Source organism: Myotis yumanensis, unplaced genomic scaffold (genome assembly GCF_028538775.1).
Source record: "Myotis yumanensis isolate MYYU_CA2020_CCGP unplaced genomic scaffold, mMyoYum1.0.hap1 SCAF_4, whole genome shotgun sequence".
Classification (NCBI taxonomy): domain Eukaryota; kingdom Metazoa; phylum Chordata; class Mammalia; order Chiroptera; family Vespertilionidae; genus Myotis; species Myotis yumanensis.
Window position 1 is genome coordinate 111,890,403 of NW_027223755.1, and position 23,760 is coordinate 111,914,162.

General features: G+C 38.0%; 1 protein-coding gene across 1 annotated transcript in view; it reads right to left on the bottom strand.

The window, feature by feature from the left end:
* The window catches only part of LOC139009570 (phospholipid-transporting ATPase ABCA3-like), a 173,707-nt gene that overhangs the window by 62,272 nt on the left and 87,675 nt on the right, over window positions 1-23,760 (bottom strand). Inside the window, exons 15-16 of the mRNA XM_070413828.1 lie at window positions 17,134-17,233; window positions 13,050-13,374 (exon numbers count right to left, since the gene is read on the bottom strand). Of these exons, the coding sequence (XP_070269929.1) occupies window positions 13,050-13,374; window positions 17,134-17,233 (425 nt within the window). The remainder of the gene's footprint in view (window positions 1-13,049; window positions 13,375-17,133; window positions 17,234-23,760) is intronic.

Sequence of the window (23,760 nt, forward strand, 5' to 3'; positions counted from 1 at the left end):
AATTTCCCCCATGGGAGTTCAACCGACTGGGAGTTTGACCACTCGCTATGACATGCGCTGACCACCAGGGGGCGGTGTGGAATGAAGGAAGGTCCTGGCTGGCAGGTGGAAGGCCCTGATCAGCCCTGATCACTGGCCAGGCCTAGGGACCCCACCCATGCATGAATTCATGCACCAGGCCTCTAGTATAAAATAAAATAAAAAAATTACATGCTAGTATGTTCTTTGACCATAGAGGAACTAAATTAGCAATCAATAACAACAATGTATCTAGAAAACTCTCAAATATTTGGAAGTTAATATACAAACTTTTAAATAATCCATATGTCAAAAAAGAAATCATACAGGAAATTAGAAAATACTTTGAACATTTAAATGACAATAAAAATATAAGAAATCAAATTTTTTCAGGGTACAGCTAGAGCACTGCTTATAGGGAAATGTTTAGCATTCAATGTTTATATTAGAAAAGAAGAAAGACATAAACGCTATGGCTTTAGGTTTCACCTAAAGAAACTAGAACGAAGGGGAGTAAACCAAAAGTAGATGGAAGGAAATGATAAAGAACCCCCCCAAAAAAATCAATAAAAGAGAAAATAGTCAATAATTGAGCAAATTAATAGACAAAATTTAGTTCTTTGAAGTGATCAACAAAATGAATACAGTTTACTGTAGGTAAATTATACCTTAATAAATTTTATTTAAGAAAATATATTTCTGGAGACATAGTGTTGTCTTTTCTCAGTAACTGAGGTAGTTATATGTAGTAACATGCTATTCAGGTCTAATGCTCCATTTTTTTTAGAGTTATTCTTAAGGTCCATGCTTAATTACTCACCTTCTGGTATATCTTATAGATACCAAAGTAAATGTATCGATTGAGAAATGCTCTTAGTTTCCACAAAGTTGTGTCGCAAAAAAAAACCAAGAGAAGGCAAATAAAGCCTATGGTACTCATCATAACCATATATAGTCCAATCCCTTTCTTTTCCAAAGAATAAACAGTCTTTGCAGCATCTGAGAATGGCGAAGGGAGAGAGAGCTGACTGCAGGACATGGACACAATAAATACAGTCTAAGAAAAACAGCAAATAGTAAGAAATATATGATAAAATGAAATGTTAGGCTAAGTTGACAAGCATTTAGAGTCTGAGAAGTGATTGTTCTGCTACACAAATACCATTTGAATAATAAATTTTGAAAGCTTATTTTCAAGTTAACCAAATAAGCCTATGACTATTGACATGTTAATTGATGTTTCATAATTATTTCATGCCATAAAAATATTCCTTAAATCCTTTCAGAAGTGTAAAATCTTACATTGATAATTAGAGGAAAATATTAAAATGTAAATACTACTGAAAAAGATAACATACTATGCTTTATTATTTATTTATTTATTTATTTATTTATTTATTTATTTTTACTATGCTTTAAAATGGTAAAAAAATAACTATCTGACACTTGTGAACTTTTTCTTTTTTTTTCTTTTTTTTAAAGAATAGCTTATTGATTTTTATAGTGAGAGGAAGGAAGAGGGAGAGAGGAGAAACATTGATATGAAAGCAGAACATCAATCATCTGCCTCCTGCACACAGGCCCCTATTAAAGACTGAGACTATGTGGTCCAGGAATTAAATTGGCAACCGTTCTGGGCACAGATGGCGCCCAGCCAACTGAGCCACACCAGCCAGGGCCTGAACTTTCTTGAGAAGAAAGTTGAGTAAAAAGAACAGAATGATTGTTATGATAGAACTGCAGCCGAAACCGGTTTGGCTCAGTGGATAGAGCGTCGGCCTGCGGACTGAAGGGTCCCAGGTTCGATTCCGGTCAAGGGCATGTACCTTGGTTGCGGGCACATCCCCAGTGGGAGGTGTGCAGAAGGCAGCTGATCGATGTTTCTCTCTCATCGATCTTTCTAACTCTCTATCTCTCTCCCTTCCTCTCTGTAAAAAATCAATAAAATATCTTTAAAAAAAAAAGAACTGCAAATGCCCCTTATTTTAAAAAAATTAGAATGGCTTTAAATTTACCAAAAAAATGAAAATAGTACAGAGAAATAAATCCATATACCCTGCATCCAGTTTCTCTTATTATTAGCAGCATACATCAGTGTGGTACATGTTACAATTAATGAACAAATATTAATACATCATTGTTAACTAAAGTTTCTAATTTATTTGGATTTTCTAGTATTTAAAATAATGTAATGTTCTTGCCCTGGACAGGAGCTCAGTTGGTTAGAGTGTTGTCCTGATAAGCCGAGGCTGTGGGTTCCATCGCCAGTCAGGGCACACTCAGTGATGCATAAGTAAGTGGAGCAGCAAATCTCTCTCTCTCTCTCTCTCTCTCAATTAAATAAATAATGTAATGTTCCTTTGTTGTTGTTCCATAATCCAATCCGGAATACTACATTTATAGTCATGATTCCTTAGGTACGTCTTGGCTGTGACAGTTTCTCTGATTTTCCTTCTTTTTGATGACACCGGCAGTTTGCAGTGGTATTGGGCAGGCATTTTATAGGATGCCCTTCTATTGGGATCGATTTTTTTCATAATTAGAAAAGTCTAATGGGTTCATGGGATTTGGGGAGGAATATCACAGAAGTGCCATTTTATATCATCAAAAAAATCCATACTATCGGTATGATTTATCACTGTTGATGTTGACCTTGATCACCTGATTGAGGTAGTTTGTCAGCTCTCTCTGCTGTCAAGCTACTCCTTTCACTCCCTTTCCATACTTTATGTGCTCCTGCACTTTTCCATCCTCCAGAAGTAACCACTATGAATAACTGCGTTCTGAATTCCTATCTTAAATACAAGTAGACAATTATACATTTATATATACTCAGTAAATAATACTTTAATTTTAAAATTTGAACTACATAAAAATAGTATAATACTTAATGTGGTCTTCTGGAACCTATTGTTACTCCATGTTATTTTTTTCTGATATCTCAATTTTTTAAAAATATATTTTATTGATTTTTTACAGAGAGGAAGGGAGAGGGATAGAGAGTTAGAAACATTGATGAGAGAGAAACATCAATCAGCTGCCTCCTGCACACCCCCCACTGGGGATGTGCCCGCAACCAAGGTACATGCCCTTGACCAGAATCAAACCTGGGACCCTTCAGTCCACAGGCCTGAGCCAAACTGGCCAGGGCAGATCTCTCTATTTTTAATCTTCAATATTTATTTTTCCATTAAACTTGACATTCAATATTATTTTGTATTAGTTTCAGGTTTACAGTATGGTGGTTAGTATACACCTGACACCATAAATAGTTATTGTATATTATTAACTATATTTCTTATGCTGTATTTTACATCCTCATGACTATTCTGTAACAACCAATTTGCACTGCTTAATCCCTTCACCATTGCCACCCAGGTCCCCAATTTCCTCCCTGCTGGCAACCATCATTCTATTCTCTGTGTCTATGAACCTGTTTAAATTTTTGTTTGTTTCTTTGTTTTGTTCTTTAGATCCATATAAGTAAAATCATATGGTATTTGTCTTTTTCTGTCTAACTTTTTCACTTAGCATAATAGCCTCATGTCCATCCATGTCACAAGTGGTAAGATTTCATTCCTTTCTATGGCTGAGTGTTATTTCATTGTATATATGTACCACCACATTTTTATCCACTTGTCTATTGATGGGCACTTGAGTTGCTTCCATATCTTAGCTCTTGTAAATAATGCTGCAATGTACTTAGGGGTGCATATATTCTTTTGAATTAATGTTTTGTATATGTATCCAGAAGGGGAATTGCTCGGTCATAAAGCAGGTCCACTTTTAATTTATTAAGGATCCTCCATACTATTTTTCCACAGTGGCCAGACCAGTCTGTATTCACTAACAGTGCATGAGGTTCCTTTTCCTCCACATCCTTCAGGCAATTGTTGTTGGTTTGGTTTGTTTTTGGTGTTGAGTATTAGGAGTTTTTTAACCTTGGCAAATATCTTCTCCCCTTCAGTGGGCTGGCTTCATTTTGTTGATTTTCTTAGCTGTGTAAAGTCCTTTTAGCTTCATGTAGTCCCACTTGCATCTTTTTTTCTTTACCTCTTGCATGAAGAGATATATCAGAAAAAATACTGCTAAGAAAAATGCCTGAGATATTACTGCCTGTGTTTGCTCCTGGGACTTTTATGGTTTTGAGTCTTACACTTTAAGTCTGTCGTTCATTTTGCATTTATTGTTGTGTGTGGAGTAAGAAGGTGATCTAGTTTCATTTTTTGTACATATCTGTTCAATTTTCCCAACACCATTTATTGAATAAACAGTCTTTACTTCATTGTATGTTCTTGCTTCCTTTGTGAATTATTAATTGACCATGGACTTGTTTTGGGGCTCTCTATTTTGTTCCATTGATTTATGTGTCTATTTACAAGCCAGGAACATGCTGCTTTGATTACTTTATCCTTATAGTTTAGTTTTATATCAGGTGGCATGATAACTCCAACTCTGTTCTTTTTCAAGATTGCTGCGGCTATTCAGGGACTTTTGTGGTCCCATACAAATTTTTTGATTATTTGTTCTAGTTCTGTGAAATACACCATTGGTTATTTTGATAGGAATAGCATTGAATCTATAGATCTTGGGGTAGTAATTATGTTAATTCTTCCATCCAAGAGCATGGTACACGCTTCCATTTATTTGAATCTGCTTCCATTTCTTTCTTCAGTGTCTTATAATTTCCTAAATATAGGTTTGTTAGTTTGTTTATCTCCTTGGTTTAGTTTATTCCTACATATTTTGTATTTTTGATGCAATTGTAAATGAGAATATATTTTGATTTTCCTTTCTGCCAGTTCATTTTGGTGTGTAAAAATGCAACCAATTTCTGAATATTTATTTGGTATCCTGGTACTTACTAAATGAATTTATCAGTTTTAATAGTTTTTGGTGGAATCTTTAGAGTTCTTTGTGTACAATATAATGCGATATGCAAATAATGATAGTTTTACATCTTCCTTTCCTATTTTATCTCATTGCTGTGGCTAGGACTTCCATTACTGTGATGAATAAGAGTGGAGAAAGTAGATGACCCTGTCTTGTTCCTGATCTTGAAGAAAACACTTTTACTTTGGCCCCATTGAGTATGATGTTAGCTATGAGTTTGTCATCTATGGCCTTTGTTATATTGAGGTATGTTTTCTTTATTCCACTATACTGAGAGTTTTTATCATAAGTGGGTGGTAGAATATGTCCAATTCTTTTTGGTATCTATTGATATGATCATGTGATTTTTGTCTTTCAATTTGTTTATGTAATGTATCATGTTTACTGATTTGCAGATATTGTACCATCTTTTTTTAATCTTTATTGTACAGATTATTACAGTTGTTCCTCTTCCCCCCCCCCCATAGCTCCCCTCTGCCCAGTTCCCACCCCACCCTCTGCCCTTACAATCCCCCCACACTGTCCTCATCCATAGGTGTACGATTTTTGTCCAGTCTCTTCCTGCATCCCCCACACCCCTTCCCCCCTCGAGAATAGTCAGTCCACTCCCTTTCTATGCCCCTGATTCTATTATATTCACCAGTTTATTCTGTTCATCAGATTATTTGTTCACTTGATTTTTAGATTCACTTGTTGATAGATGTGTATTTGTTGTTCATAATTTGTATCTTTACCTTTTTCTTCTTCTTCCTCTTCTTAAAGGATACCTTTCAGCATTTCATATAATACTGGTTTGGTGATGATGAACTCCTTTAGCTTTTCCTTATCTGTGAAGCTCTTTATCTGACCTTCAATTCTAAATGATAGCTTTGCTGGGTAAAGTTGTAGGTTCTTGCTATTCATCACTTTGAATATTTCTGGCCACTCCCTTCTGGCCTGCATAGTTTCTGTTGAGAAATCAGCTGACAGTCATATGGGTAGTCCCTTGTAAGTAACTGACATTTTTTCTCTTGCTGCTTTTAAGATTCTCTCTTTGTCTTTTGCTCTTGGCATTTTAATTATGATGTGTCTTGGTGTGGTCCTCTTTGGATTCCTTTTGTTTGGGGTTCTCTGCACTTCCTGGACTTGTAAGTCTATTTCTTTGACCAGGTAGGGGAAGTTTTCTGCCATTATTTCTTCAAATAGGTTTTCAATATCTTGCTCTCTCTCTTCTTCTGGCACTCGTATAATTTGGATGTTGGTACTCTTGAAGTTGTCCCAGAGGCTCCTTACACTATCTTCATATTTTTGGATTCTTTTTTCTTTTTGTTTTTCCAGTTGGGTGATTTTTGCTTCTTCGTATTTCAAATCTTTGACTTGATTCTTGAGATCCTCTAGTCTGCTGTTGGAACTCTGTATAATATTCTTTATTTCAGTCAGTGTATGCTTAATTTCTAGTTGGTCCTTGTTCATATCCTCGAGGGTCTTAATAGATTTCTTGAGGGTCTCACTGAATTTATCGACGGTTTCTAGAAAATTCTTGAAAAACCTTATAAGTTTGGTTTTGAACTCTATATCCAGTAGTTTGCTTTCCTCCATTTCTGTCATTTGTGACCTGTTTCTTTGTCTCCGCATTTTGGCTGCTTCCCTGTGTTGATAGAGTGGCTTTGTGTGCTAGGTGTCCTATAGGGCCCAGTGGCTCAGCCTCCCCAATTACCTGAGGTGGACACTCTTGGTGCACCCCCTTGTGGGCTGTGTGCACAGTCTTGTTGTAGTTAAGCCTTGATTGCTGTTTGTATCACTGGAAGGAATTGACCTCCAGGCCAATTGGCTGTGAGAATCAGCTGTGTCTACAGTGGGAGAACTTCTGTGCTGGAGACACCCTTCTGGGGCAAGACTTGCTTCAGTGGGGCTTTGGTGCTCACTGAGTCTGTCCCCTGAGTGTGTCCCTTATGGATCTGAGGAGTTGTAATCTGATGGTCCCACTCTGACCACTGGATACACTGGCTCTTGGATCTCTAAGGAGGTGCTAATTTAGCCTCTGCCTGAGGCTACCCAGCAGGAGCTATGGAGAGATCTTCAGATTCCTCTTCTTTGTTTGGGATTTGGAGGTGCCCAGTTGAGGCCCAGCTGTGAAGCAATGCAAGCTGCTGTGGGGCCTTGGGTCTTCTTTTGGAAGTTCTTGGTCTCTCTGACCCAGCTGCAGTTTGTTAGATAGTTTTCAGATTGCAAAGGGCCAGGCCTTTCATATGCAAAAGCCTCTGCACACAGCTTGGGTGGGGTGGAGTCTCAGGGGATCAACAGGGCGGAGCAAACAGCTATGGCGGATCCTCAGTCCTGCCCTAAGAGGTCCCACTTCTCAGTGTCTCGGTAATCGCTGCAAGCACCTCTGAGAGAAAGCCGCCCTGGAGTTCCAACTGATGCCAGACTGTCCAGTTTCTCCCCATCAGAGTCTGGGTCTCCAGAGACTCACCCAGAACTGGAGTTCAGAGCAGTCAGGAGCTTGAGGCTCCCTCCCAATTGAAAAAGACAACCGGGTCCTCAGTTGCCAGCCCTTTCCACGTGCGCCTCCGTACCTCTGCACTTTACTTCCACAGCTCCTCTGAGTCTCAGTGTGCTTTTCTCTTTCCTTCTAGTTGTATAATTTCCACTCAGCCAGCCTTCCTGTGGTGCTGGATGATGTCTGTTTTGTCTTTTAGTTGTATTTTTGAAGTGGTTGTACAAGGCAGCAATTTCCAGTGTTTACCTATGCCGCCATCTTGGTTTCTCTGCACCATCTTTTTATCACTGGAATAAATCCCTCTTGGTCATGGTGCATGATCTTTTGAATATATTGCTGGATCTGATTTGCTAATATTTTGTTGAGGATTTTAGCATCTATGTTCATCAGGGATATTGGCCTGTAATTCTTTCTTTGTATTTATCTGGTTTTGGAATTAGGGTAATGATGGCCTTGTAAAAAGAGCTTGGAAGTCTTCCTTCCTCTTGGAATTTTTGGAATAGTTTGAGCTGTATAGGTGTTTGACCTTTTAATATTTGGTAAAACTACCCTGGGAAGCAGTCTGGGTCAGGGCTTTTGTTGCTGGGAGTTTTTTAAATTACTGCTTCAATTTCATCAGTAGTTATTGGCCTATTCAGGTTTTCTGATTCTCTCTGATTTAGTTTTAGAAGATTGTATTTTTCTAGGAATTTGTTCATTTCATCCAGGTTGTCCAGTTTGTTGGCATATAGTTGCTCACAGTATTTTCTTAAAAGTCTTTGTATATCTGTGGGGTCAGTTGATACTTCACCTCTTTTGTTTCTGATTTTATTTATATAGGTCTTTCTCATTGTATCTTGACAAGTTTGGCTAAATGTTCATCAATCTTGTTTCTCTTTTAAAAGGACCAGCTCTTGGTTTTATTGATTTTTTTGTGTTGTGTTTTAGTCTCTATGTCATTAATTTGTGTTATGGTCTTTATTATTTCCTTCCTTCTACTTACTCTGGGCTTTGCTTATTGTTCTCTTCCTAATTCTTTAAATTGTAGGATTATATAGTTCATTAGAAATTTTTCTTATTTCTTAAGGTAGGCTTGTGTCAGAGACAGCAGGATCACTGCCCAAGCACTGCTGCTCTGAGTTGCCCTGAGTCCATGCATTCTTCTACATGCTTCCGGACTATGCCAGGGCAGGTCCTTCTGGAACTCTGCCCACTGTACCAACTGTTGGGAACTTAGTCCAAGTTCTTCCTTTATCCTCTGCTCACTAGCTACAAGTGTTGGGTCTGAGCCCTCTGCCTGGGACTTGACCTCCTAGGACACCAGGTCTTAGATGGAGAAGCCATGAGAGGTTGTGGGTGTATAAGAATGCGTCTTTATTGCAGAAGCCAGTGGCCACATAGCCATCAGACAAGACAGTCCTATACAGCAAAATCTCTTATGGGCAGGCAGCTGGACACCGGCTGGTTAACCTGTACATCTTTCCCACACAGCAGCATCAGTCTCTGTACCCACAGCTACTAATCTAAGTAGCTGCACGCTGCCCCCTAGACTCACCGCCTCACATCGTGGTGGTACCTAAGCTCTTTGCCTCAGCAGCTTCTCCTGTCTCCCCTGCCCCCAGCACACTGGTTGGTCTCTGTAGCCTCACATAGTAGCTACTTCTGAGCTATGAGTCTTCATCTTACATCGCAGCAGCAGCTCTCAGCTCCGTCTGTGCTCTCTAGCCTCTCCTGCACACATACATAGGAGCTACATTCTCTGTGCCTACTGCCTCTGCTTCTCTGAGCTCTCTAGCCTCTGCTCTGCCCAACACACTGGCCTTAGTAATATACTTGCTTATTACTCCTTAGACAAAGAAGGCTTCGTGCCAATAGTTACATCAATCGTATTTTGGCTACAGAAGGGCATAGCGTCCTTGCACCCGCTCATGGTATCTTGGCCTTGGGCACCCCAATTAGGCTCATGCTCAGTGCGGCCTTGGCCATTCTGGTGTATTGACAACAAGGCCTCTGTGCTCCCATTGGCCTTGACTATCTGGGGACCCTGGTGTGGTTTCCACAGCCTGTAATGCTATGAGATTCCTTCTCAGGGCTGCTTTTGCTATTGTGTGTCCATTTTCATGAAGTTTTAGGTTTCCTCCTTGATCCTGTTGGTAATCCATTCATTGTTAAATAACATGCTATTTAGCCTCCATGTGTTTTAATGCTTTGGGGTGTTTAAATTGAAGTTGATTTCTAGTTTTATGCTATTGTGATCCAAAAAGATGCTTGATATGATTTCAATTTTCTTGAACTTGTAGAGACTTAGTTTCTGTCCTAACATGTGGTCTATTTTTTAAAATGTCACATGTGCACTTGAGAAGAGTGTATATTCTACAGCTTTGGGGTGAAATGTTCTGTAAATGTCAATTAAATGCATTAAAATTATTGTGTCATTTAGGGTCACTGTTTCCTTATTGATTTTTTGTCTGGAAGATCTATCCAGTAATATCAGTAATATTAAAGTCCTCTACTATGATTGTATTGCTGTAGATCTCTCCCTTTAAGTCTTCCACAAGTTGTTTTTATATATCTGGGTGCTCCTAAATTGGGTGCATATATGTTTACCAGGGTTATATCCTCTTGTTGGATCAATACCTTTAGTATTATGAAGTGGCTTTCATTGTCTCTTGTTATGGCCTTCATTTTGAAGTCTATTTTGGGAAATGTGGGTATTGCTATCCCACATCTTTTTTGTTTCCATTTGCATAAAAGTTTTTCCCCATCCCTTCACTTACATCCTGTGTAAGTCTTTTGTTCTGAGGTGGGTCTCTTATATATAGCATTAGAGGCCCGGTGCACAAATTCCTCCATGTGGGGTGGAAGGGACCACAGGAGGTTGGCTGGCTGTGGGAGTTTGGCTGCAGGAGTGCATTGACCACCAGGGGGCAACTCCTGCATTGAGCATGTGCCCCCTGGTGGTCAGTGCGCATCATAGCGACTGGTAATTCCGGTTGTTCAGTCATAATGGTCGCTTAGGCTTTTATTTATAAAGATATGTATATATGGGTCATGTTTTCCTATCCATTCAGCTACGCTGTATAGTTTCATTTGAGCACTTGAGCCATTTACATAAGGTTATTATTGATAGGTTGCCATTTTTATTACTTATATTTGTGTCTCTCTCCCTCCTCCCCAACCCCATTTCTTCTTACAACAGTCCCTTTAGCATTTCTTGCAGGGCCTTTGTTTCTCTGTAAAGCTCTTTATTTCACCATGAATTTTGAATGATAGACTTGCTGGATATAGTAGTCTTGGGTTCAGCCCCTTGTTTTTCATTACTTTGTATACTTCATGCCACTCCTTCTGGCCTGAAGTGTTTCTATTGAGAAATCAGGTGACAACCTAATGGGAACTCCTTGCACATAACTCTCTGCTTCTCTCTTGCTCCCATTAAGAGTCTTTCTTTGTCTTTAAAGTTTGCCATTTTAATTGTGATGTTTCTTTGTGTGGGTCTTTTGACATTCATCTTGATTGGGACTCTGTGTTTCCTAGACTTGTATGACTATTTCCTTCACCAGATCAGGGAAGATTTCTGTCATTATTTCTTCAAACAGGTTCTCTATTCCTTACTCATGTTCTTTTTCTTCTGTCACCCCTATGATGAGAATGTTGTCACAAAGCTCTGTTAAACTCTTCTACTGCTTCTCCCCACCCCCCCAAATTGCTGCACAGAGTGAGGTTTTTTTCATGTATTTGTCCAGTTTTCCCAACACCATTTGTTGAAAAGATGATCTTCCCGCCATTGTTTTTGCCTCCTTTGTCAAATATTAATTGACCATAATTATGTGGGTCAATTTCTGGAGTTTGTGTTCTGATCCATTGCCTGTTTTTGTGCCAGTGGCAGGCTGTTTTGGTTATAATGGCTTTGTAGTAGAGTTTGATATCCAATATTGTGATCTCTTCGATGTTCTTTCTCAAAATTGCTACCGGTATTCAGGTTCTTGTATGGTTCCATATAAATTTCTGGAGTATTTTTTATAGTTCTGTGAAGTATGCTGTTGGTATTTTAATAGGAATTGCATTGAATCTATAGACTGCTATGGGTAGTATAGATATTTTACTGATGTTAGTTCTTCCAATCCATGAACATGGTATACATCTCCATTTTTTCTTCCTCTATTTCTTTATCCAATGTCCTATAGTTTTCCAAGTACAGGTCTTTTACTGCCTTGATTAAGTTCATTCTAGGTATTTTATTTTTTGTTGCAATGGTAAATGGGATTTTTTTAAAGTTTCTCTTAATGAGAGCTCATGATTGGTATATAAAAATGCCATTGATTTCTGGTTGTTGATTTTGTATCCTGCTACCTTGCCAAATTCATTTATTAACTTTAGTAGTTCCCTTGTGGGATTTTAGAATTTTCCTTGTACAATATCATATCATCTACAAATAATGACAGTTTTCTTCCACCTTTACAATTTGGATGGCTTTAATTTCTTCTTGTCTTATTGCTATGCCTAGGAAATCAAGTACTATGTTGAATAGGTGTGGTGAAAGTTGTCATCCATGTCTTGTTCCCATTCTTAACTAAAATGCTTTTAGTTATTGACCATTGAGTATCCTGTTGGCTGTCAGTTTGTCAGATATGGCCTTTATTATGTTGAGATATAATCCCTCTATTCCCACATTACTGAGATTGTTTTTTAACAAAAAAGGGTGCTTGATTTGGTTGAATGCTTTTTTTGCATCTATTTATAGTTTGGTGGTAATAAACTCCATTAGCCTTTGTTTCTCTGTAAAACTTTTTATTTCAACTTCAATTTTGAATGATAGTCTTGCTAGACACAGTAGTCTTGGATTTAGGCCCTTGTTTTTCATTACTTTGAATACTTCATTCCACTCCATTCTGGCCTGAAGTGTTTCTATTGAGAAGTCAACTGACATTCTAATGGGAACTTTTTGTAGATAATTTTCTGTCTTTCTCTTGCTGCCCTAAAATTGTTTCTTTGTCTTTAACATTTGCCATTTTAATTATGATGTGTCTAGGTGAGTTCTCTTTGGGTTCATCTTTATTGGGACCCCTTTTGCCCCCTGAACTTGTGTGATTATTTACAAGGTCTTCCTTGGGAGAAGGCTGCAGGAAGCTGCAGAGGCTAGGCACCCAGCCTCGCCACTCCCCAGACTAGCTGTAGTCAAGGCCTGAAACCACGAGCACCCCACCTCAAAACCCACACAAACATGTGCCCCAAGGACACAACCCAGACCCAGTGCGTGCCAGCCAAAGACACTACCAGACAGTCACCTAAGTGAACACCAACTGGGCTCCTTAAGCTCCTTAAGCACCTTTATAACCTTTACTTTGAACTCTATGTGTGATAGGTTGCTTGCCTCCTTTTATTTAGTTCTTTGTCTGGAGACTCCTTCATTTGAAGGTTGTTTCTTTGTCTTTCCATTTTAGCAGTCTCTTTGTATTTGCTTCTATGTATTAGATAAAACTGCTATTTTCCTTCATCAGGTTGGGGAAGTTTTCTGTCATTTCTTTAAATAGGTTAGCTGTTCCTTATTCATCTTCTTCCCCTTCTGGCATTCTTATAATGTGAAGGTTGTTATGTTTCATGCTGTCCCAGAGCTCCCTTAAGCTATCTTCCTGCTATTTCATTCTTTTTTCTCCTTGCTGCTTTGAGTATTAATTTCTACCTTATCTTTCAAATCACTGATTTGATCCTCTGCTTCATCCAATCTACTTTTAATGCCTTCCAGTGTGTTCTTGATGTCAGATATACCATTCTTCATTTCTATCTGGTTCTGGTTCATGGTTTCTATTTCATTTTTCATGCTGCTATAGTCCCCACTGAGTTCCTTGTAATTTTCACTAAGCTCCTTAAGCACCTTTATAACCTTTACTTTGAACTCTGTGTGATAGGTTGCTTGCCTCCTTTTATTTAGTTCTTTGTCTGGAGACTCCTTCATTTGAAGGTTGTTCCTTTGTCTTTCCATTTTAGCAGTCTCTTTGTATTTGCTTCTATGTATTAGATAAAACTGCTATGCCTTCCAGTGTTTTGGGGATGGCCTTATGTAGAAAGTATCTTGAGGGGTTCGGTGGTACAGTCTCTTTGTTCACCTGAACTTGATATCTAGGAATGCCTCTTGTGTGTATTATTTGGGATCTCCTATTGTAATTGGGACTTGATTGTTGATGTCCCATTTGTAGGAGGAATTTCTCTTCTGACTTGCTGCCAGTGAGATTCAACCCCAGCGTCATTGTGCCAGCTATCATACAGGTGCTGATAGAATAGAGTAAGAACCAACAGGACCAAACTAATCACACCATGAATATCAAGGTACTCAATTCAACAAAAGGAAAACTAAGAAGGAAAAACAAAAGAAAGCAAAGCAAAGAAAATATAAAAAGAATACCATAAAACACTCAACCAAAGACTTAGAGGTGATGTAAAGAAAATGGGAGAAAGAAGGAGACCAAAAATTGCTATATGAAAGCAAGGAGGAATATTTAAAAAGCTAATATAGAAGGAAAAAATAAAAAGAAACCAAAATAAATTTAAAACATAATAATAATTGATATATTAAGATATAGATAGAAAAGTGAAATGGAAAAAAGGAGAAAAACAAAATAAATAAGAAAAATTAATAATAATAGAAAAAAGTTGAATAGAATCAAAGAGAGAAATTAGAGAGATGCAAGAAAAAAGAGAAGAGAGGAAAAAAAGAGAAAAAACAAACAAGCAACAAAAAACAAAAACAAAACACACACACACACACACACACACACACACACACACACACGTCCACACATGCACCCTCTCACTCACTCACTCACTCACTCACATTCTCTCCCTCACTCCAGTCCTGCCAACTGCCATGTTGGAATCTTCTGCTTGATTCTTATTCATTTTCTACCACTTTTTTCATGCTGGTGTGGTTCTCAGTAGGTTCTTTATAGTTCTCAGTAAGTTGCTTGTAGTTCTCACTAAGTTGTTCAAGCCCCCTTATAACCATTACTTTGAATTCTTTATCTGACAAATTGCTTGGCTCAATTTCATTTAGTTCTTTTTCTCATGATTCCTCCTTTTCTTTCATTTGGGAATTATGTTTTTGTCTCCCCATTTTAGCTGTCCAGTTGTCTGGGGCACCAGTTGAGGTGGGCCAATTGAAGGGGCAGGTTTGTGCATCTGGGGACAATGGGTTGCACTGGTTTGCGGTGGTGGGCCCTATCTTCTGGTGGTGCCAGGTTAGGTGTGCTGGGTCATCGTGGTGGGTCCATATGTCCAGGGGCATCAGGTCCTGGATGCAGGGAACATTGGGTCATAATTGCAGGGTTGGTCTTAAGGCAGCTTGGTTGGTCATCTGGGGGCACCGGGTCAGGCACAATGGGTTCTGATGGCAGAACCATGCATCTGAGGTCATTGAATCACAGTGGCACGGCCAGGTGTGCCATGTCAAGGCAGTGGGACCAGTCATCCAGTGGCAGTGGGTTTGCTTGCCAGGTCAGGACATCAGATCTATGCATCTGGGCATGCACTCGCCTAGGCAGTGGGACCGGTCATCCCAGGGTCATGGTTCAGGCACACCAGGTTGCAACATCAGGCCCATGTGTCTGAGGGTGTCTTGTCCCAGCAGTTTGTCTGTGGTCTAGGGGCACGGGGTCATGGCTTCTCCCTGCTGACTCCTTTGTAATTCCACTTTGAACTTTGTAACTTCTGCTGCTATCTTGGTTACCCCCTCCATGCTGTCATTTTTAAAAATATCTCATATGAAAAGACAGAGAGAAATATTGATGTGAGAGAAACACACATCGATTGGTTGCCTCCTGCACACGCCCCGGCCAGGGAGGAGCCTGCAACTGAGGTAGGTGCTCTTGACTGGAATCAAAACCCGGGACGCTTTGGTCTGCAGGATGATGCTCTATCCACTGAGCCAAACTGGCTAGAGCTCCCAAATTATTAATAGGATACCCAAATAATTCATTCCTTGAAATAACTTGTGTGCCAATTAATGTGTGATTCTGAGTGGTGATGGGGTTGGGAGGAATACAAGTAAATATAATACAATTACAATACAAAGCCTTCCCCTAGAGGTCTTTCCCATAGGTCAGGTGTGGGGAAACTTCTTTCTACCAATGGCCATTTGGATATTTATAACAAAATTTGTGGGCCACACAAAATTATCAGATTAAAAATTAGTATTTGGTCAAACATTTAAATAACTCACCCCTAATGCCTTGGCAGGGCCAGACAAAATGATTTTGCAGGCCTTATACAGCCCGTGGGCTAGATGTTCCCCACTCCTGCCATAGAGGAAGTCCATCACACAAGGAAAGAACGTAGCTGTGAATCCCAGCCCTTGCCCAGGAAAGCTGTGTAAGATTGGGCACAGGCACTTCCTCAAAGTGACTTTTAAGAAGGTTGAGTTTGTGAAGATTTAGAATAATGTATGTAAAGTTATTAGGTGGTTGATTGTTAGCAGCGCCTAGTTCTGATGACAACTTCAAACTTACCTTGGATTTTCTTTTGAGGCTTATTATATTTAAAAGTTCTTTTCCCCAGCCTTGTAAAGAGACCTAAATACAGATAGCCTGACTCCTTTGAAATATGGGCAAACCCCACATGTCCCATGGGCTGACCCTGAAACTAACTTCCTAGGTACTTAGGGACTCCCAAGATACTTACTTTTTTCATCACAGTCTAAGGGGGCATAAGGATTTTCCATGCACATTTTTTTATTTTTGTAGAAAGCAAAATAGTTCATGAAGCACTTCCCCAGGTTGTAATTGGGAAGGAGCAGTAACGATCTCAGTATGAAGGTTCTGGTGGAATTTGATACGATACTTTCAATTTCTAAAAAGATGATAAGATTGGGCTTTATTATAGGAAATGAACTATCCCAGGAAAAAAAAAATCCCCAATTTATAATCAAACCAAGCTCAGGGAATCAAAAGTCCGATGATTATGCTTGAAGAACACTATTTCCCAATAGGTTTGTCCCTGCTGACAGCTAACAACAGTGTGTGTTGATAACTGAAGTGTCTGAAAGCCTCTTTGACGAAGTGGATGCCAGCATAATAAGTCTTCCTGGCACCGTTATGAACAGAAAGCAACTACAGTCTCTTTTCCACATTCTAAATGAATCAAACCAATCAGGGAGGCAACGTATGAGATGCAGCCTAGAATTCACCAATAGAGAACACATAGCGAAATTACGATATATTTGAGAGTAGGAAATCTTCAAAGAAACCAGTTGATGTGTAACTGATATCTCTCTAAAGAATGTGTTGGATATGAATAATAATTAGACTAAATTCCTGGAGATGTGAACATGCTTAATTTATGAATTTTGATAATTCTGTTCTTGGGGAAGAAGATACAGGCTAGCCTAAACACAAAGTTCACATAAGACACTTTGAGCAAGAAGAGGTGACCAAGCAGTGCCAAAGCCATGGTGATTCTGTCCTGTGGAGATATTAACTTGATATAGACACAAACAATTGATCCAGATTGAAAAATTCTGCTTATTGTCCACTTGAACAAATGCAAAAATGGCACTAATTTTATAGACTAGCACTATTTAATATATCTAATCATGGGAAGCTCTATGTCTGCACTCAGAAGTATGGCTATTGAGGGCTAGAAAGTGGTTAGTGTGGCTATGGAACTGAATTTTAAATTGTATTTAATTTCAATAAATTTAAGTTTAAAAAGCCCCATGTGGCTAGTGGCTACCGTATTACACAGTTCAGATACAGTCTGATAGCGTGTGGACTCACCCTGTAGCAATCATGAGTGTCTTCTCTTCCAAAGAGTAGAGAAAAATCTTAGGTGAGGAAGAGAAACAAAATATCTTACCTGGCAAAATGATGAAAAACTCTTTAGGGATGGGAAAAGGGAAAAACTGACAAAGAAGTGTTACTAAAAATAATTATCATCCAGCTCAGCACGGGTATTGACTTTTCAGAACAGACTATAAATCAACTAAATTGTAAACTACTATACCCCTAGTGTGGCCATCTGGACGTACGGGGATGGGATGCCACTTCTCTAGAGACTCCCAGCGAAGGCGTATCTTATGTGCTCACTTCACCAGCCCCAGCATTTGTTTTATATACTCCAGTAGCAGTTCCTCGGTTTGTCGCATTTTAGAATTATGGTAGTTCCTTTCTGTCCACTCTGCACTTGTTTTATTTACTTTTCTTCTACATTACACAGCCTCATGTATAATGTTTAATACAAGTGGCAACAGCAGTTACTCTTATCCAGCTCTTCATTTGTAAAGGAAATGCTTTCAATGAGTCATCAAATATTATGCTATAATAACTTTATAAAGTTAGGCATTTTTCTCCCCTAATTCTATTTACTAAGAAATTTTATCACATATCATTTATTTTTCTGCATCTATTGAGATAATTATGTTTCTCCTATTAACTCATTAAAATGGGAATTTTATTTATAGATTTTTCTAATATAAAAACAACCTTCTTAGGTTGTTTGCTAATATTTTATTTAACATTTTGAATCTATGCTTATGAATGAAATTAGTTCATGATTATTTTGTCAGGTTTTGACACGCGGCTTTTGTTAGTCTTGTAGAAGGGGCTGGAAGTGTGATCTTACTCTTCTGTATCTCCTGGAGGACAATTCAGGACTCACCAGTAGTCATCTAGGCCTTATGTTTTCTTTTTGAAAATAATTTAAACTATTAACTACTTGGATTCTTGTAGTACAACTGGAATTTTCTAATACTTCTTAAATCAGATTTAGTGAATTTCATGTTTTCCTAGAAATATAACAATTTGTTCAAAGTTCTTAGACTTGTCCTTACATTGTTTATTATATCCCCTTATTTTTCAATGTGTAACAAATATATATATACTAGAGGCCCGATGCATGAAATTCATGCAAGGGCCTTGGCCCCGGCTCCAGCTGCTACCGCAGCCAAGGGCCTCTGCCGCCTCTGCCATGGCATCTGTCCGCTGTGGCTTTGTCCAGAAGGAAGGACATCCAGAAGGACATCTGGTCTAATTAGCATATATATATTCTCTCTCTCTCTCTCTTTATATATATATATATATATATATATACCTAATATTTATCTAAATTTTATTAATTCTTCCAACTGCTGATTCATGGGGTTGTTGGTCTTCTCTATTATATATTTGTTTTCTATTTGATTAATTTTTGCACTTATTTGCTCATTATTTCAACTGTGTTTACTATGCTTTTTTTCTAACTTATTAAGTTGAACAGTTTGTTATGTTTCAACCTTTTTCATGGTAATAATTAAAGCTATAAAATATCTAGCTGCACAGTATTTATGTTATTCTTCAGTTGTAAATATTCTCAAATTTACATTATGATTCCCTCTTTGGCCTATTAATTATATAAAAACTTGTATTAAAATTCCCAGTTGTGTGTTATTTTTTTAAAATATATTTTATTGATTTTTACCGAGAGGAAGGGAGAGGGTTAGAGAGTTAGAAACATCGATCAGCTGCCTCCTGCACACTCCCCACTGGGGATGTGCCCACAACCAAGGTACATGCCCTTGACTGGAATCGAACCTGGGATCCTTGAGTCCGCAGGCTGTCGCTCTATCCGCTGAGTCAAACCGGTTAGGGCTTGTGTGTTATTTTTCTTACTAATGTCTACTTTAATTGCAAAGTGATATTGAATGTGTCATTCATTAGTCTTCATTGTGTATCATCTAGTCAGTTTTGTGAAGACTCCATGTGTGTTTGAAAACATGTGTTTGAAATTCTATGTTCTCTATAATTACAAGAGAGGTATGCTAATATCTCCTCTATGATGTAGAGTTTGCCTAGTTCAAGTGGCTCTGGAAATTTTAAATATACTTCTAGATAATATTACTAGCTAAATAAAATTTTGTAATTGTTACAACTTAATGTGCAAATGAATCTGCTATCATGTAATGAGCCTCTTTATTTCTAGTAATACTTTTTATCTCAACGAGTATTTTTTTCTGATATCAGTATTATTTTGTGGGCACTTGTTTAATATTTTTTTTTACATTCTTTTATTTTCTGTATCTTTATTTATTAACAATGTCTCCTCTAAAGGGAATAATGCTAAAATTGATCCAAAATAGCAGTTTTTGTCATTTTTTTAATAAGCCTCTTTTGATGCTATTTATTTTTATTACTGATATATTTGGGCTAATTACTATCATCACATTACTTTGCTATTTATTATTTTTATTTCATTTTTATTTCTATCCTTTTTGGATGTGACTGAATTTATTTTCTCCCTTCTTTTTCATTATGTTTTGGAAATTATACTTTTAAAATATCCCTTTAGTGTTTACACTGAATATTTAATCATGCCTACATAAATTTTCTCTCTGGCTGCTTCAAATATCTTTTTAGCATTGGTGTTCTGAAGTTTTATGATGATATGTATACTTCCTCTTCCACTAATTCTTTCTATACCAATATATCAAATCTCCTCACTTCATCCTCCATGGTTTTTCACATTTATTTAATATTTTCCATCTTATCTCATATTTCTTTTGTATTCATCTTTCTAAGTGTTATTTATTTTTATTATATTTTTAAAACATTTTGTGTACCCCAGTGACCAGACTTTACGTAACTTAATGCATGATTATCCCAATAAATCCTGTACTTATCAATCAGCATGCCTAGTTATTAGAATATTATTGACTATATTCCCTATGCTGTACTTTATATCCCCATGACTATTCTGTAACAACCAATTTGTACTTCTTAATCTCTTCACCTTTTCTGTCCCCTCTCTCACTCTCCTCCCATATTATTTCTGTTGTGCTTGTTCATTTTGTTTGTAGATTCCATTGTTGATAGATAGGTATTTATTGCATTTTATTGTTCATATTTCTGATCTTCATTTCTTCTTCTTAAATAAGACCCTTTACATTTCATATAATACTGGTTTGGTGGTGATGAACTCCTTTAGCTTTTTCTTGTCTGTAAAGTTCTTTATCTGACCTTCAATTCTAAATGATAGCTTTGCTGGGTAGAGTAATCTTGCTTATAGGTCCTTGGTATTCATCACTTTGAATATTTCTTGCCACTCCCTCCTGGCCTGCAAAGTTTCTGCTGAAAAATCAGCTGATAGTCGTATGGGTGCTCCCTTGTAGGGAGCTTTTCTCTTGCTGCGTTTAATATTCTCTCTCTCTCTCTTTTTTTTTTAAATTTAACTTTTGGCATTTTAATTATACGTCTCAATGTGGGTCTCTTTGGGTTCACTTTGTTTGGGACTCTCTGTGCTTCCTGGATTTCTATGTCTGCTTCCTTCACCAAGTTACAGGAATCTTCTGTCATTTTTTCAAATAAGTTTTCGATTTCTTGCTTTCTCTCTTCTCCTTTTGGCACCCCCACGATAATATGTTGGTATGATTGAAGTTGTTCCATAGACTCCTTACACTATCCCTTTTTTTTTTTCTTTTTGCTGTTCCGAATGGGTGTTTTTTGCTTCCTTATATTCCATATCACTGACTTGATTCTTAGCTTCATCTACTCAACTGTTGAATCCCTGTAAATTATTCTTTATTTCTTAGTGTAGCCTTCATTTCTAACTGGTTCTTTTTTATGTTGTTGAGGTCCTCACAAAGTTCCTTGAGCATCCTTATAACCAGTGTTTTGAACTCTACATTTAGTAGATTGCTTATCTCCATTTTATTAAGTTCTTTTTCTGGAGTTTTGTTCTATTGTTTCTTTTGGGACATGTTTCTTTGCCTCCTCATTTTGGCAGCTCCCCACCCCCATCTTTCTTTCTATGTATTAGGTAAAGATGCTACATCTCCCAGGCTTGGTAGCATGGCCTAATGTAGTAGGTATCCTGTAGGGCCCAGTGGGCTGTACACCCTCCTGTTGTAGTTGAGTCTTAATTGCTGTTGGTATTTCAATAGGAGGGATTTAACCAGGTTGATCAGCTGCAAGACGGTGACTCTTTTATATTCATCCTTAACCACCAATTCTCTCTTCAACTGTTTCAACTATGTCTAATATTCTGATACTTCTATTTATTAAGTACTTAATTTAAATTAATTCTTTTCATTTTTTAGGATTCTATTTGGATCTTTTTCAAATCTACTTGTTCTCTCTCTCTCTCCATATACATATATAATGCCCATACATATGTATCTATAGTACATGCATATGTGCAATATATGTATATATGTTCTATATGCTGACCTGACATTTTTTGTTACTAGTTAAATATTTTAAAAATACATATTTTATGTTCTATTCTAAAAATCCTCAAATCTTAAATGTTGCAGGCCTGATTCTTATTCTACAGTTTGTGTTTTCTGGTAGCATTTGCTCTTAGGTCCTTGCTTCTTTTTTTTCTTTGTAATTTTAAGCTGATCCCAATTTCTCTAGATAATTTACCTGTGGGAGTACTTTGAAGTCTGAGAATTGTGTATACCTTTGCCACTCACCTGGGAACACAATCAACTGAAGTTATTTTAAATAAATGATCTGGTATGTTTTTTGGGTTACATAGGTACTATGATTTCAGGAAACAAACCAGTATGGGGACTTGCCTGTCATTACAAATTAAAAGGGAAATTACTATTCTTTGTTCCAGTGCCAAATTCAAATTTTGTAAATTTCCTTTCTGTGTCCTATTGTGGCATTAGTTAGGTTTTATTCACCCTTATAATGAAGTCCTTCTAACTTCCAATTTTAGATAGGAAGCTATTAAAACCTTTGTGGTATGTGCTTTATGCTTTCTATTCTGACTTAAATGTTACTCACTACCTATGCAAATGTAAAGTAAAGGTAACCAGATTCTGTCAATAAGCTCATGTCAGAGCTACCTTTAATGCTTGCTTACCTTCAGGAACACGAGCTTCCATTTTATTGTTGGCCTCTGCCAATTCCATACTTTCTTCTTAATTCATTATTTTGATAGAGTATCATTTACAGTGTTTGTTCTGCTACTGAAAAAAGGAAGTCTCCTTTGACATTCTAATTGCCAAATCTATTGGCTTCTTTTTTGTTCTCACCCTTCATGTCTCTTTAAAACATATTCTTCCCTCAAAATGTTTTCTAAACTTTCTGAAACAGTAATTTCTTCTAATTCTTCTTATTAATTACTAGAGGCTCGGTGTATGAAATTCATGCACTTGGGGGTCCCTCAGACTGGCCTGCTCCCTCTCTCAGTCCAGGAGCCGTCAGTCGGAAATCCTTAGCTCTGCTGTGGAGGCGGGAGAGGTTCCCGCCATCACTGCTGCACTCACTAGCCATGAGCCCAGTTTCTGGCTGAGTGGCGCTCCCCCTGTGGAAGCACATTGACCACCAGGTGGCAGCTCCTGCATTGAGCATCTGCCCCCTGGTGGTCAGTGTGTGTCATAGTGAGCATTCATTCTGCCATTCGGTCGATTTGCATATTAGCCTTTTATTAAATAAGATTTTTATTGGGGTGACATTAGTTCACCAAACCAAACAGGCTCAACAAAATATCATCTGCACACCACATCATGCACCTATTGCTCAAAGAACAGTCCCTTTCTGTCCCCATTTCTTTCTCCTTTGTCCCCTCCCTCCCCCCATTTTCCTCTGGCTAACACCACACTGTTGTCTATGTCTATGCGTTTTATATGTATAAACTCACATATATGTATAAACTCACATCACAAACTCAGATGCTTTAAGGGGAGTCTTCCCCACTTAGCATAATAAAGAAGTGTGCAGCATATACAGATATTGCTTCCCATAATTTTGGGATTGCTTTGAGAATTAGTGCTAAGGCATATCTCTTAACATTTTTTTGTCTGCTATCCAGAGGCATAAGTCTTACTCATGTGAAATACTCTTTTGTGACAGGGAATGAGGTGGGAAGCCTGTGCTTATGGGGCTCTTTGATAACAGGGAGAAATGAAGTGGTCAAGTGCTCAAGCCAGTTCAAACAGAGAAGGAAGGGGTGGGGGGAGATACAGATGTAAGAATACTGCAGAAGCCAGGCTTATGTGCAGTAAGGAAGCAGAACTGGCTTAGCTGTAAGGATGTCAGGTGCATACAGAGTTTTTCTTCTTTCTGGAAAATCATATTTGGCTGCTCAGGATCTTTACGTGAGGGAAGAACAGCTGCACCATACAACCTTTCCTCGATGAAACTGTTGGCCTCTCTCCAGAATTCAGGATTCCTCTCCACTCTTCCCTCTCATCACCACACTGTAAAGTGCCCAACATCAAGGGATCTCACTTTTAAAAATAATGAGGGTCTACGGTCAAGTGTATTTTTGATATGATTTATTCTAACTTACTGAGGCCTGTCCTTTTAAGAATAAAGCTGCTCTTTTGTTTTCATTTTTTGTCTTTTTCTGACAAATGAGTTTCAGAAACAAATGCTCCTAAAATGTCCAAAATCTTGTGCAAAACAGTTTCCTTAGGT